General features: G+C 35.1%; 1 protein-coding gene across 5 annotated transcripts in view; it reads right to left on the bottom strand.

Moving 5' to 3' along the window:
* The window catches only part of LOC126820647 (disks large homolog 1), a 358192-nt gene that overhangs the window by 143492 nt on the left and 198031 nt on the right, over positions 1 to 16669 (bottom strand). For all 5 annotated transcript variants that reach the window (XM_050548725.2, XM_050548744.2, XM_050548735.2 and 2 more), the window contains one exon: positions 13281 to 13383. In XM_050548725.2, coding sequence (XP_050404682.1) covers positions 13281 to 13383 — 103 coding nt within the window. The remainder of the gene's footprint in view (positions 1 to 13280; positions 13384 to 16669) is intronic.

Genomic DNA, 16669 nt, shown 5'->3' with positions numbered 1-16669 from the left:
CTTCCGAATGTTTAATTAAATGTTGAAATTCCTGGAAAAAAGGCGCGTATTTGGAATAATAGAGCCATATTTGGAAACAAGGTCATCAATTATGGCACCCATAAATTTCATTTACAGTAAATATTTTACGATCAATTAATATAATCATGTTTTGAAATCAACCTCTTTTATAGTGAAAAGAGAAAATAAATCTAAACCATCCTAAATCCAAGTTTTGAAGTTATTGTCGATTAGCGTAAACAATGACTGAGTTTCCAAGAGTGTTGGGTTACAGACGAGCGGCACTGTTTTTAAAAATTTTGGAATGGAAAACAAATGAAGAAATTTTGAATTCTATAATGGATTTAAATTATATGAAACTCTCATGCAAACAAAAAAGAACCTTGCATGCATGTTTCATTGGTAAATTGATAAACTGTTGCTGCTATTTTATACAGATTAATGGGCTAATTAACCTACGTTCTTTTCACCGTTTTGCGTAAGGGTTCCACAATTTTAATCAAATGTTGACATTCCTGGAAAAAGGGCGCGAATTTGGGATAATAGAGTTGTGTTTGTGCACATTATTTTCTGGATTATATGACCTAAAGATAGGTTTCCAGGCAACAAAACATACGGTCACAGCAGCTAAATTGTCCGAGCGGTCATCAACGGTTGTCGCATATTTATTTCATTGTAGGTAATTGGGGGCCTTTACAAGACAGATCCATACAAATCAGATTATACATTTTGTCGTTTGAGGGTTTACAAGGTTCTACAAACTGAAACAAGGGTCTCAACTCTGGAAGTAATCTACAGAAATTGTTGAAATTTGACAGGCTTTTTCGTTTTACTAATTTAAATAATGCATATAAATTTCATACAGATCACATGATCACTTTTGTCATTCAAAAGTTCACAATCGCCATAACTCTAGAAATTATTGACGGAAATTGCTGAAATTCAATAGACCTGTTTCATAAATATAAATGATGCATATAAATTTCATACATATCGGATGATAACTATCATCAATCGAGCATTAACAAGGTTTAACAAATTGAAACAAGGGCAATAACTCTTGAAGTAATTATTGTAAATTGCTGAAATTCAATAGGCTTTATTCGTTTCACTAATTTAAATTTCACAAAGAACGGGTGATAACCTTTTGCGTTAGAGCGTTCACAAGAATCAATTAAGTGAAACAAGGGCCATAACTCTGGCAGCAAATATTGGAAATCGCTGAAAATCAATAGGCTTCTTCATTTCATGACCTTAAACACTGTATATAAATTTAAAGTCAATCGAATATTAACTTTGGCTTCTAGAGCATCCACAAGATTTTTTGAAGTGATCAAGGGCGATAACTCTAGCAGTAATTATCGGAAATCGTTGAAAATCAATAGGCTGCTTCGTCTCATGACCTCAAACACTGTGTATAAATTTAAGGTCAATTGGATATTAACTTTGGCCTCTAGAGCGTCCACAAGATTTTTCAAAGTGATCAACGGGCATAACTCTGGCAGTAATTATCAGAAATCGCTGAAAATCAATAGGCTTCTTCGTCTCAAGACCTTAAACACTGTGTATAAATTTAAAGTCAATCCGATATGTGGGCGTATATAAAAACTCAAAAAGAGATTCTGACAAAATTGGTTATTTCTTGGCAAGGGAAGACATTAGAAACACTTTTTTGATATCTACAGGATCGTATTGATTCATACTGTTTCTCTACTGAAATGAAATATAATTCTATTCAAATAATGAATATCGCTTACTTCCAAACAAATATTTGTTTTGGAGGCTAAAAATACAGTTTTTGCCAAAATGACATTACTTCCAGTGATAATGATAATGTTAAACAAACCACAGTGAGACTGATGTCCCCCTCGAAATCCTAAAATAAATAGAGAGAGAGAGAGAGAGAAAAATGGGGTTTAACATCCACTCGACACAAACTAGGTCATTTCGGGACTAACATGGTTTAATTTTATTTACATAATTCGCTTGCGCGTAGGGTTCTTTAGCAATGGGAGGAAACCGGATAAAATAAATAGATGAAATGAAATGAAATGGAGTTTAACGTCCTACTTTTCTGCTCCTAACCTGGGCTAATGAAGACGGGCATACGCCATACAGTGTGCTATGAGGGAAATTTTGCCCGGACAGCGGCACTACGGCCTACTCTTATATCGAATTCCAACTGCCAAGGGATCTTTTACGTGCACGCCAATGTGTACACGGGACCTTGGTTTTTCGTCCCATTCGAACGACTAGACAGCTTTCCTTGTCAGCCCCTCCGTCCTGCATCACTGACAAGGGAGAACCACGCCGGAAAATAATAAATAGATGACACATATTATATTATTAATTAAAGATACATTATGGGAGATTCGATAACGAGTTCGCAGTTCTCACTATAATAGTTAATAACTTGATATTGTAAAGGCAATTTGCTGAAAATTTCATTCAAATTGATCCACTATGAACCGAGAACTAAGCGATTGAAATTACCGCCTAGCCTTGATCATCATTACTAAAGTCAGTACGATAAACAGCATAGTCTTGATTATTAATTTAATCGTTAAATCGTGAAGGAAAGTTATGCAGTAAATTGGCTCATAATCCACTAAAGATCGTAGGCTAGCAATGCCATCTAGAGTTGATTATGGTCTGGATAGGTTAATTAATGTCTAATTAATAATTTAGATAACATTCAGGCCTAAAGAAAGACAGATTAAGCTCTTGTATAATGTATGTTTAATAACACATTTATTTTTTTCAAAAATATCAAGCAATCAAACTGATTTTCATCACTCTCTATCAGATAGAACCAAAGTTATCTTGTCCCAAAGCATTGACCAATGAAATTACTTAGCTCTGCTTAGCTTTAGCTAAAAATGTTAATCTTTGAACTCTTGTCAAAACAATCACTTAATGAACATCTACATCAAGTTTAACCACATTCTACGTCAATTAAAAGCAGAGTTGTTATGTTCAAAAGTTTTGACCAATCAAATTTCTTATCACTCATTAGCCTAAGCAGAAAATGCTCATCTTCGAACTCCATCAAGGCATTCCCACCTACACCAAGTTTGAACATTCTAGCTCAATTAGAAGGAGAGTTATTGTGTCCCAAAAAGTGTGACACAGATGGAGAGACAGACAGACAGATCTATTTTAATAGTCCCCTGCTTTCTTCGAAAGGCTGGGGAGAATTAGTTTCGTAAATGGCATTAGGCATCACATGCTGAAAATTTGATGAAAATCAAATAATAACTGACACTTTTATGGACCAAAAACCTTGAAAAGTGACCTGTAGAAAATTGCAACTGAACAAGTTAGAAACCATTATGTGATATCTATATGATTGCAAGGGTTCATTTTATTTGTTGATTGGAATCAAAACTTAATTATAAACAAATCATAAATACAACTCGGTTGAATAAAATATTTGTTTTAAAGGTAAAAGTACAGTTTTTTCCCAAATGACGCCCATTTCCAGTGAAAAAGTTAAGTTGGTTTGACCTAGTTATAATTGGCATTAGGCATCAAATGGTGGAACAAAAATTGAAAATCAAATAATAATTGAAACTTTTACAGGCAAAAGAAACTTGAAAAGTGACTCATGCAAAATTGCCTATTTCTTAGCAACCGATTAAGTTGAAAGGAGAATTACGATGTTCTAAACAGTGTGACAGACAGACATGAAATGAAATGAAATGAAATGGGGTTTAACGTCCTACTGTGACAGACAGACAGGCAAACAGATCAATTTTAATAGTCCCCTGCTTTCGTCAAAAGGCGGGGGACAAAAATAATCCTTGGTGTGCAATGTGCCTTATCATCTGGAATTGTTAATATTAAAGATACATTCCCGGGTTCAAACTGGGTGATTTGATGATATATTTGGACTAAAAACATATAAAAACTACTTAAAACTATTTGATTCAAACCCTTCTCAAAACATTGCTATTGTCAGGGAATAGCCGGCTATAAAAAAATCGATCAAAAGAGGTCATGTTTGTGTCACGTGACACAACGGGTCCGAGGTCGGAGGAGTATTCATTGCATACACAAGACGATGTTGCTTTTATCGCTGACTATTTATTACACATATCGAAACCTAATTAAATTCTTAGATTATCCACTGTCCGCGTCTTTTTCCGTGATTTTCATCTCAGAAAGTGTTGTACGTCTAACTCTTCATAAAGTTTATCAACATGTACATCAAGGGCTCAATCTCCGCGTGCAAGCTTCGACGTCACGCGTGCAGACACTCCTAATTGTCGGGCTGTCGATTAGGGAAACCCATACATTTTTGTCCTGTATGTGCTCCATGAGTGTTTTTCAGGGAATCCATTATTTTTCTAGTAAGATTGGATATTTCTACTTTCCATATATACCAAAATTGCCATCCTTTTATTGGAAATAACCACCCGGTAAATATTTTTCTGGGAACGTAGCTGTAAATCATGCATTTAAAGGAACATGTTTATGAATTTAAGTGTCCAAAATACTGCTCCAATTTGAAATTGGGATATGAACTTCTCTCCTCATACGGCTAGCTAATGTGACTATTTCCTGTTCTGACTAGTAATTATGATATGACATTGATGTCTCTCGAGACAGTTGATCTAATGGAATCAGTGAGCATGAATATGATCTGGATTATTGGATATTAGTAGCTTATTACTGTCTAAATCAGAAACAATTTCTCTGAATTTTTACCATTTACAGAACAGTTCTACCTAGATCTACCAAATTATATCAATGTTATGACTAGTTTTTTCTTCCGCAAGAAGAACTAAATGTCAACATGCTGAGATCTGACTAAAAAAAAAAAGCTCCATCTAACTTTTTAAATTTTCATGATTTATGAGAAAAATCAAAATGTTGAAATAATTAAATCTATGTATTAATTAGTGTATCTAATTGTGGCGGCAACAACACAATTTATATGGAAAACAATCACTGGTTTAAATTGTACACATATCACAATGTTTCGACAAGTGTTCTGTTAGTATTATTCATAACAATAGTGGAACACTTGTCGAAATGTTTTGCTATATCAGTGATTAATTTCCTTTCCATATAAATTGTGCTAAATGCCACTCAACGATTAGATGTTTCAACTGTCCACAAATTTAAAATGTAGTCCAAAATCAAAATTAAACATTCAATAACTTCTGGAATTTGGAAATCCCTGTGCATATGGATGTTCTCTGTGAAATATACGAAGTCCCCCAAACAATTTCCCAAGAGGCCAGAAAAAATATCCATTCCATGAGAAAACCATGCAGAAGGTTCGAAAGTGGGGGTCGACTGATTGAATTCATATTTACAGGGTTGGTCGACCCATTGAGCCTAATCCCCAGCCAAAATCGCCGATTTTAGAAATCAACCGTTTCTGAGATACAGCCCGATTACGTTTTTCGCCATTTTCAGGTCAAATTTCGACCATTTTTGTAGCATAGCTATAGCAGTTAATGGTGAACTAAGTTTTGGTTGGTGATTATAGTCCAGGTCTCAACCTACCATATTATAATGGTTACCCAGTGCAACCTCTCTTTCCGTAGGTGTCATGGCCAGAAATCTTAATCCATTTTGAAATGAACGGACCAAGGGTAGGCCTAACGGATAGTCGTCTTTTCAACAACAAACATGTTAGTTTATGCATACTCTATTCATGACAGTAATTGCATAATTCATTAATTGCATAACGTATTCGGGATAATAATAGCTGAAACTCTGAATAAACAAGACCTTTGTAATTGCATACTTGTATTCATACATTGCTATATTATCGACATTTATAGTCATATTATTATTTCAGCAACTTGCATTGCATATTCCTACTTTTGCCTTCATCCAACTAAACGGAAGTTATAAATTAGTAAAAAGAAAAACTACAAGTACATACAAATGTTTTTTAAATTATTTTATTCGTAAGCACATGTTAATATATACAAAAATAACAAATCTGTTTCCATGTATAGTCGGAACTCGGAAATATGCTGTACGTGCGAAAGGTCACGTGGCCAATTGTCGTGATTCAGATTAGTTTATTTTTAGTGTTACCCGTATACAATTGTCGGGATTTAATGCAGCAGGACTAGTTTGGATATCTGAGGGGATCTCTTCCTCAATTTCACTGGATATTAAAGAAATCAATTCACCACAACAATTAAAATCACGATATAATTTTTTTTGTTATTTCATGTCCCTGCTGTTCTGTCAAATCGTTCAATTGTTCATAATTCTCGATGACAATGTTTCTTTTTGCTATGAAATACGCATTTCGGATTAACGCCTTCCGGCCTTCGACTTTGGTTGACCATTATTGGACATGGGAGGATCACCGGCTTTTGGAACTTCCATTGACGACGTGCATGCTTGAAGTTCAAGGTTAACGCCGCCATCACTATCTTCAGTTAAATCTCATTTACGTTTCCTGTTGTGATTTTGCGAGGTGTTCATGTACTTCAACATTGTGTTTGATAGAAATGAATGAACCAACATTGGATTATATACATTCTTTTACTTGGCATGATTACCTCAATTATGTTGTTTATTTATGAAATAAGCCAAAGGTATTCATTGTAATGATTGACTCTTTGATGGGTTTCTTAATTGACGAGTAATAATAAACTCTTTGTAATCAGCCGAAAGTAGATTGATTTAAGATACCATAGTGGCTGGTTCATTGTTTTACCAATTGGCCTGATAATTAATTCTTTGTAAATCGACCAAAAGTAGATTGATTTGTGATACCTTAGTGGCTGGTTCATTGTTTTACCAATCGGCTAGATTAAAGATCAATCGGCTAAAGCCGACAAAAAACAGCAGATTAAGATCCCTGGTCATGGCACTACACAAAATATGTGTCTGCAGACACCTAAATTATACACTTTCTTCAAATTGCAATAACTCCACTGGAGCAGGGTTTGCGATAAAAATGAAAATCGATTTATTTGCAGCTTGACCTGTTCTAACAACATAAAAAATAAAATCGTTGTCAACTAACCTTCAACAGCATGAAAATTTGTGTCGAAAGTTACGAAATTCGTCACTTTTTGGTTTCTTAAGTGTTGGGATTTTGCCCGTATATTCCGGACATGTCCTGCGCTATTTTCCAAATGTCCGGCCAGGAATATGCCCAATCAGACATCAGGATATGATGAATAATATTCAGAATTTCAAAATTAATATAGTGAACTGAGTGTATAACTACCACTCGTCCTGATTATCGCTGATAATAGGCTGGATTGATTAGGTATTTATCAGCGCATTTATCATATTATACCGTCTATACACCTACGTTCTTTACCTGCTTAATCTGCCTTGCTTGACTGAGTTATTACTTTGTCGTGAAATTCGTGAATCTAATCTTGGACAGAAGTCATTGCTTCTCTTTTGTCGGACTATTTATCAATCAAATAAGAGTGAGTATCAACCTTATCTACGTGATTACCTCTGTGGTTTCTCCATTGCCGGACAATTTAATCTCATTGATATCAACCGACAGCACGTAGAAACTAGTCCTTGATGAGACATATTATCCTAATAGTATATAACACCCCAAATCAATGGACAGTCATTATAAATTTAAAAAAATCTGTCTATTGTTAGCTATTAAATCTTTAACTTATTTTCCGTAATAATACTACTTCTTTTAAGACACCATATATAAATTCCAATCTACAGTGGCACTTTCCCGCGATCTCGATAAATGAATGAATGAAAAATACTTATAATGTGCCATTTCCAGAAAACTGCTCAACAACACAACAGGAGTCTTTCACAGTAGGCTTTACGGAAAAAAGTGTGTCTTCAGTCTCGATTTGAAGATATCAATTCTGTCCAAAGCTCTAAGCTCCAGGGGGAGCCGGTTCCACAAATAAGGACCAGCTACCATGAAAGAGCGGTCTCCAAAGGTACGGGATCTGGATGGTGGCACTATATAAGGCAGTGCTTACTACGAAACTACTGTATGCATCATATGTTAACGGTCACTTATGCCATACGTTGAAGTTATGTATGCCTTTTACAAGTGATTTTACTATCAATGTAATTTTAAAATACATACCATTTTGCGAAAATGATTTGACATCACCACAAATATCCTCCACTGCCAAAAATCACAAATAACTCACGCTGCGTGCAAGTTATGTTCCCTTAAGAGCACCACTCTATTCTTTGTCGAAATATCATATTGTAACGCATGTAAATAGTATCATTATAATTTATGATAACTTATGATAGTGCGCATCAGTTGCCGTAACAGTTGTTTTCGTAGATTTCAATTTTGCAGTTTTCAAAAAGTGATGGTATAATGATGGATATTGTAAACGTTATTATGTTAACAATGTATAGCAATAGAAAACAACATATTATTAATACACCAGGACCTTTGGCTTTTAAATTGGATTGTACAAATCATTCAGTGTTGTTTATAAATCTATCATTTGAGAAATTCATAGAAATTGTGTCAGTGCCTACACTTTAGAATCCGAAAGGCCTGGCGTTGAAGGTACATTGCCTGTATTTCTACCCGAATAAATATTACTGGTTAAACACAATAGGTAAGACAATAAATTAATTGTAAATCATTGGTGGCATGCTTCGGTCAACAATCATCATCGTATATTTGTAAATTTATGTACGAACGAAGACAAGAACATGTTGCAATCAATACTACTGTCCATCCGCAGCTAACTTCAAATATGTATGTGAATGAATTGCTGAAATCTACAATGGAATGTCATCACAATGTCAAATTTTACAAATGAATTTAACGCAGCAAACTTTATTATATGACAGTCGTGGAAAATATGATGATAAATGATAAATGATCAGAAAAATATCCTTGCCCATCTCGGTGGTAGTAACCTTATACACTATTATAGCAATACAACATCAATAGTCCGATTGGTGTAGAAAAATGAAATGAAATGGGGTTTAACGTCCTACTGATCTGCTCCGACTAGGCTAATGAAGGCGGTCATACGCTATACAGTGTGCTGTGAGGGAAACTTTGCCCGGATAGCGGCGCTACAGCCTACTCTTCTATTGAATTCTAACCTTCAGGGTTTTTTTTACGTGCACGCCAATATGTACATGGGGCGTGGGTTTTTCGTCTCAATCGAACGACTATACGTTATCACTTACCCATCTTCAATAGAAGGCTTGATCTCACATTAACTACGTACATCTTATCAAGGCCTTCACGTAATACCCTGCATATTTTGGCACTAATTTCTATTGGGTACAAGCCCAACTTGTGAGCCTATCAGATTCCTTGATCGTCGCGAATACCAAGTCTCGCGCTTTCAAGCTAAAATGTCTACCTGTGATAATCGAGTTGCAAAGTTCAAGGTTCATTCAATGTCAAGGTTTCCGTGGAGGTCGCGATGTCACAACCTATGATGGGACGCTACTGCTCACGTTTCTGTAGATAACATAGTTATAAGTTTGGGAATTGTGAAGTAAACAAGCAACGGCCAGATGTTGTGAAACTCGCAGTCGTTGCTTCAGGAACATGTCCCTTACCAGGCCCTCCGTGCTGTCCCCCTGTCAAAGAGAAATCATGATGGGCGATATCACGACATGATATACCAATTAGCCACCATATCAAAGTTGATGATAAAAAAAAAAAGTTTCAGGCCAACTACGCTCGGCGACACTGACTTTGTTTCAATCTCAATCCGTCAACTTTAAAAATGGCCATAACTGGCCTGCTACTACATTGTGTACTCCGGTTAATAGATGTCATAATAATCTCGCTTAACTTTAAGGTACCTCACATAGGTCACTTAAAGTTAAGTGCATTTTTCTCACTTAACCTTAAACTGGCCTTTGAATACCACTAAAAGACTAAACACTTAAAAGTTAAGACAGCTTAACTTTAAGGTGAAATTTGATACTTAACCTTGCCTTTGAATACCACTTATCCTTAACTTACAGGAAGTTACGTATATTTAAGTGAAATCTAGTAGATAAGTGACTTATCTTAGACTTAAGATATCCTTTGAATATGGACCCAGATGTTTACACTATTTGTGTACCAGGGCCAGCCATTTTGTCCGGCAATTTTGGTCTGATTTTCACGAAATTCGAACTCAATCAACATTCCAGTGTAATGGTGATATATTCAAACGTTTTTAAATCGGATAATAATTGTAACCTCTAAACGGAAATTGATGAAATTCAATAGAATTCTTCTTTTTACTAATCTAAATGACACATATCAAGTTCATATAAATCGGCAGATAACTTTTGATGTTAAAGCATTCACAATGTGCAACAAAATAAAACAAGGGCCATAACTCTAGAAGTAATTAACAGAAATTACTGAAATTCAGTATGCTTCTTTGTTTCACTAACTTAAATAATGCATATAAAATTCACAAAGAGCGGATGATAACGTTTGGCGTTAGAGCGTTTACAAGGTTCAATAAAGTGGAACAAGGGCCATAACTATAGACGTAATGAAAAGAAATTGCTGAAATTCAATAGGATTCTTCGTTTCACTAATTTAATTAATGCATATAAATTTAACAAAGATCGGATGTTAATTTTTAGCGTTAAAGCATTCACAAGGTTAAACAGAGTGAACAAGGGCTATAACTCTAAGAAGTAATAGACGGAAATTGCTGAAATCCAATAGGCTTCTTTGTTTCCTTAATTTAAATATTGCATATAAATTTCACAAAGATCAGATGTTAATTTTTGGCATTAGAGCGTTCACAAGGTTCAACAAAGTGAAACAAGGGCCATAACTCTAGACATAATAAACAGAAATTATTGAAATTAAATAGGCTTCTTCATCTCACTAATGTAAACAACACAGATCAATTTTAAAACAACTAGATGATACCTTTTGTGTTAGAGCGTTCACAACAGACGGACGGGGGCGATGGCAATATACGTCCACATTTCCATGTGGGTGTATAAAAATACATTATCCATAACAAATTACCAAGAATTATTTTGTTCAATGTAAGGGAATTTAAGCTTATAATTAACCCATTTCCTATGTGACCTCATTTGATCCAATTCTGGCCAGTTCGTTTCAAGATAGGTTGCCAGGCAATGTAACATACACCCACAGCAGCTAAATCGTTTGAGCGGTTGACAAGGGTTGTCGCATATTTATTCTTTTGTAGGTGATTAGGGGCCTTTACAAGACAGTTCCATACAGATCAGATTATAATTTTTGCCGTTTGAGGGTTCACAAGGTTCTACATACTAAAACAAGGGTCTCAACCAGGGATCTTAATCAGCTGTTTTTTGTCGGCTTTAGCCGCTTGAAGTTCAATCAAGCCGATTGGTAAAACAATGAACTGGCCACTATACGGTATCATAAATCAATCTACTTTCAGCTAAATTACAATGGATTAATTATTACTTGTTAATTAAGTAGTCAATCAACTTGCTTGTCGGCTACAATAATAGTCATACCTTAGTGAGAATCGGCCATGTGGTTCATAATTCAAGTAATTAGCACGAGTAACGGTAATTTTGATATTCCGGTAAAAAAACAAAACAAGCTTGCTGTTTATTCATAACACATCCAGTAAGTTGCCTTTGAGGAAATAAGCCACGTGACAATCGAAGGAAGACGATCTTGGCATGGATTGTGCACTTATTGCGCACTTTCAACGCTCCGTATGAATTCCAGGTTTACCGGTAGATATTAAAATAATAGCCCAATTGGGTCATAATTTACAATTTCATATTTTTAAGTTATATTTTTAAAATGTATTAAAATAAAGCCCTAAAATAGATGATATCTATAAACAGTCCTACCTTGTTAAAGAATAATACTATTAATTCTATAATTCACTATTGCCAGTTGAGAAATTGGCAAAAATATCATTTTCAACTTCAAATTCAAACGTCTGAAGATAGCTATTCCATGGTGGGGAATAGGAAAACAAGGGAGGTAATTGTGTTATTATTTCCGGTGTGAAGATGTTTAAGCGCTAGAAAGATAACCTATGATCGTATAATAGTGAGTTGACAACCTATTGAGCAAAAGACATAGAAATAATTGTTTTGACTTTCTTAGAAAATATGAAATTGTAACTTTAATGGTTTCACTGACCAGTTGAATATAATACTCGGATAGAACACCGAATACACCGAGAAACCGTCATTAATAATAAATGATGATTCTCCAATGCCGATGACACGCAACATCTTTTGGAATTAGGTCAATAAACCAGCGATGCTAGTTTTAGTTTTAAATAGTGTTTACCATTATGATTTTTTATACACATGCTGAAAGTGAAAGAGGCTTAATTCTTAAAATGTTGTCATTATTATTGAAAGCTATATGGCACAGTGGTATGGAATTTAATTTTAAAGCCATTTCAATTATAGTTGTCACGTGATCACTGTCGTGTGTCTTATCATGGACGAATGAATAAAAACAGTCATTTGCAAGTTACGTGATAGAAAAAAAACCTACAAATTGTGTTATGAAGAAATACCATCCTGGTGCCATATCAGCTTATATCCAACGGAAAAAAACGAATACAGTAATTTATTCAGGAATATTACTGACATGAATTTCAGGCTGATACCTGAATTAAATATGGAAAATATTCCATACGGTGTACCTGTTTGTCATTATTTTCGTGGTAATTACATGTAGTAAAATACGATATTTCTCAGTCATAAAAAATTATCAAGAATTATTTTTGTTGAAGTCTGATTATAATAAAGGGAATGGAAGCTTAAAATTTTAAAACCCAGTTCCTATCAGAACCTCATTTGACCCAATTCTGGCCGGTTTGTTTCAAAATGGATCAAGAACCCTAGTCTCAACTTTGGAAGTAATCTACAGAAATTGTTGAAATTATTGACAGAAATTGCTGAAATGCAATAGACCTCTGTTCCACAAATTCAAATGATGCATATAAATTTCATCAATCGAGCATTATCAGGGTTGAACAAAGTGAAACAAGGGCCATAACTCTAGAAATAATTATTGTAAATTGCTGAAATTCAATAGGCTTCCTGGTGTCATTAATTTAAGTAATGCATATAAATTTCACAAAGATCAGATGATAACTTTCGACGTTAGAACGTTCACAAGGTTCAATTAAGTGAAACAAGCTATAATTCTAGATGTAATAAATTTCATACAGATGGGCAGATGACTTTAGATGGTTAGAGCGTTCTCAAAGTGCAACAAAGTCAAAGTACAGACAGGAATTTCAAATATCTTTTTTTTTTTCATAAGAAATGCAAGTTAAAATGTTTTCATAATGCTGATCAATAACAGAACATACCAGTATGACTTTAGATCCAGCATTTTTCAATGCCTCTACAGCTCCAGCATGTGTTGTAGCAGAAACATCAGCATCATTCACCTTCACTATTATATCATTCATTCTGTAAAATACAAGAATATTACCATGAATTTTATATATAAAGTTTTCATATGAAATCTTGTTTCAGCTTATAATAAGCACATTATCAGGATTATTATCAATAGATGAAAGAGTGGACAATTCAGGTGCAAACAGATCCAACAATGTTAGAAATATACTGAGCGCCATTGAAAACGCATCACTTAGTTTTTCGTATAACAAAATGATCCTGTAAACATATCTTATTTATTTTGCTTCTTATTGTGAACAATATTCAAATGGGAACACACCAATAACAACACATTTGTACACTTACGGATGTTTAATCTGTAATCAAGGGTACAAAGTCAGAGGGGTCAAAACCAAAAGCACAACACAGATGTCAGTAGCGCGTGTGTCCTCCACGGGACATCATCACGGTAGGCTACAGCATTAACGCGACCCCTGAAAATGTGTAGGGCGGTCCGGTGATGAAATGTGAAGCCTCCCCACACCATTACACTTCCCCCCACCCCATCGATCTGTTTCGAAGACGCAGCAGTCTGCAAGACGTTCCCCAAGACGTCTCCACACATGTTAACGGCCATCAGCGTGATAAAGATGAAAGCGACTCTCGTCACTGAAGAGCACACTCTGCCAGTTTACTCTTCTTCATGTCTGGTGTCCTTGAGCCCATATCAAACGCCGCTGACGGTGATGATCCCTGAGGATAGCTCCAACATATGCTCGTCGTGCACGGAGTCCTACTTTTCTTAGACGAGGTCTTACGGTGTTGGCACTTACTGGTCCTTGTCTTCCGTCGCTGGGCGGAATCTGTCACGCAGATGAGTGACCCGGATGTAGAGGTCTTGAGTCTGGGTTGGAACGCGTTGTGGACCAGGACGTTGACGGTCACGTGTTGATCCAGTAACTCGAACACGTTCCACCAACCTTACAATAGTGAACTGATGACAATTGAAGTGTCTGGCAATAGCACGTGTAGACATGCCAGCCCTGGACATTCTCATGGCTTCATTCCGTTGATTTTCAATAAGTCTCGGCATCTCTAGCTCGATTCCTTCACACGTCCAACAACAAATTACGACAGATTGACGTTTCACAGTTCATGTACTGCACATTAAGTTGAAAACATGCTTTTAAAGGGCTCACACACAATGCTGCACGTGAATATTGGGTTTTTCATGTGCATCTCGTGCAATTTTTTTTTTTGCACACAGGCTGATATTTTTTTGTGTTTGGGAGCATTGTGTGAAAGAATAGTTCATAGTATTGCATAATATTATACATACAAAACCACCTAGTAATAAAATATTTGGGAAAAAAAGTGATGCGTTTTCTATGGCGTTCAGTATATTAAAAAGTTTGGTTTTGTACGATGATGAACTACGGCCCTCCTTTATGCTATAGTTCCAAAGTAGATAATTCAAAATTAATACATTGAAAATTTCCTTCAAATTACTTTATTCTAATCAAGTTATGGCTATTTTAGTATGGCAGATTGAACATCAATGATTCATAAAGACAATTATAAAATTAAGAAATTAATTATAAAAAAAATCTTATTATACTTCAACAGTATACTCTTCAAACAAAGGATGTTTTACGCAAAATTGCTTTATTTCAAATTACCAAACATAAATAAAACTAAATTCAGAAAGAAGCTGAATTTAAAAACTTCACCAAAATCTCAGGAAAAATATAATGGGCAACCCTTTTTTTTTATTATTGAATGGGAGATTGGAAACAAGTATTTACTTAATCTGTAACTTCTGGTGCCAAAACCAGATCATAAACCATTATAAAAGGACATTCAATTCCCAAAGCAACTAACCAGAACAAAACAAGCAAATTGAACATTTTTCATTCATCCACCAATTCAAAATACAACTTAATTGCCAATTCAGAAAACTAGCGCAATGATTACTCCCTCTAGTGCCACTCATCAATTGTCCTGGACAACCAGTTGTAAGATTACAACATGTAAATGACAAGTCAATAAAAGTAATTTACCTGAAAATACGGACTTCATAGAGTATCGGAAACATGTTGGCAGCTCCAATGATACTTTTTACATGGTCAATGCCAAGGTGAAAAGGCTGCTATACAAAACTAAATTAGTTTCTTGATCTCGGTGGAGATTATATGCCTCTGTTAACGACATATCAACAATCGTGAATAAATATAGTGGCAGATCTCTAGATTGTTAAGTCTTCGTCGTCAGCCAGCCACAGTGAATTTAAATCAATTATTCCTTCAGAAATCACTAAATCACACTGACGGGACTGTCGGACAGAATTCAGTCATGTAAGAGATCCCTTGGGTAGAAACTAACTCATCAAGTAATAATAGGTATTGTCTGTACGACTTTACACCTTACACTATAGGCTTTCAATCCGTCACTTATTACTAAATTCAAAACACAAAGTTAAGTCGTTTCCACTCATTTACTGGGGTTCTCTACCGATAATGACGATTGGCTATTCCAAGTATATAATAAAGTTGTGATAATACACTAGTCTACTTGATTTCTACAGACGCCAGTCATTATCTCACCCCTAAACTAAATATCTTTTCCTTGTCCACCCATCTAAAAAATCTTTCAAAAGAAGTCGTAACTAGGCAAGATGCGGAGAAGATTGAAAAGAAAAGCTCAATGAATACCAGCTAATATAAGAATATTAAAAGAGAGATAGTATCAACGACAACTTGATTGACGGCAGATAGTCATTTCACTAGGCTTTTACAAATTTATTTTACTGGAAAAATAAGTGTTCAGAAAAAAAAAATCACATTAAAGCTAAAAACTATCTCTCTTAAATCTTGGGCTGAAAAAAACTGGTGCTTGATGTTAACTAATAGGAGCTCGTTAGAGAAAAAGACAACTTCATTAATTCTAGCGTCTGATGCAACTTCACAAACTCAACCATGCCAGTAATTCAAGGATTGAGTTTTCCACATCCGTTTGTTGACATTAATCTACCAAGGGACTTAGAATGTTATTTTTTATGCCAGATGACTGAAATTCATATCATCAATACGTGCATAATCCTTAAAATAAACTTCACTATTAAGATCTATTTTAAGAGAAAATTTTTAATCTGTAATTTGTGCTTATTTATGGGTGTTCTTGAGGTAAGAGAAACCAGCGGCTGCCAGGCAGGATACGCACACATTTTGTAAAAGATGGATAGACAACAAGCTAAAAACAAACGTGATTTTTTGTACAATCAGGGGCAATAATCCAGAACATTATGGCCTGAAATATGCAAATATCAAAAGGGACAGAGATTAAGTTTCATCAAAATCGG

Source organism: Patella vulgata, chromosome 1, assembly GCF_932274485.2.
Source record: "Patella vulgata chromosome 1, xgPatVulg1.2, whole genome shotgun sequence".
NCBI lineage: Eukaryota > Metazoa > Mollusca > Gastropoda > Patellidae > Patella > Patella vulgata.
Note: the sequence above shows the minus strand (reverse complement) of the source record. Positions and strands in the feature narration are given on the sequence as shown.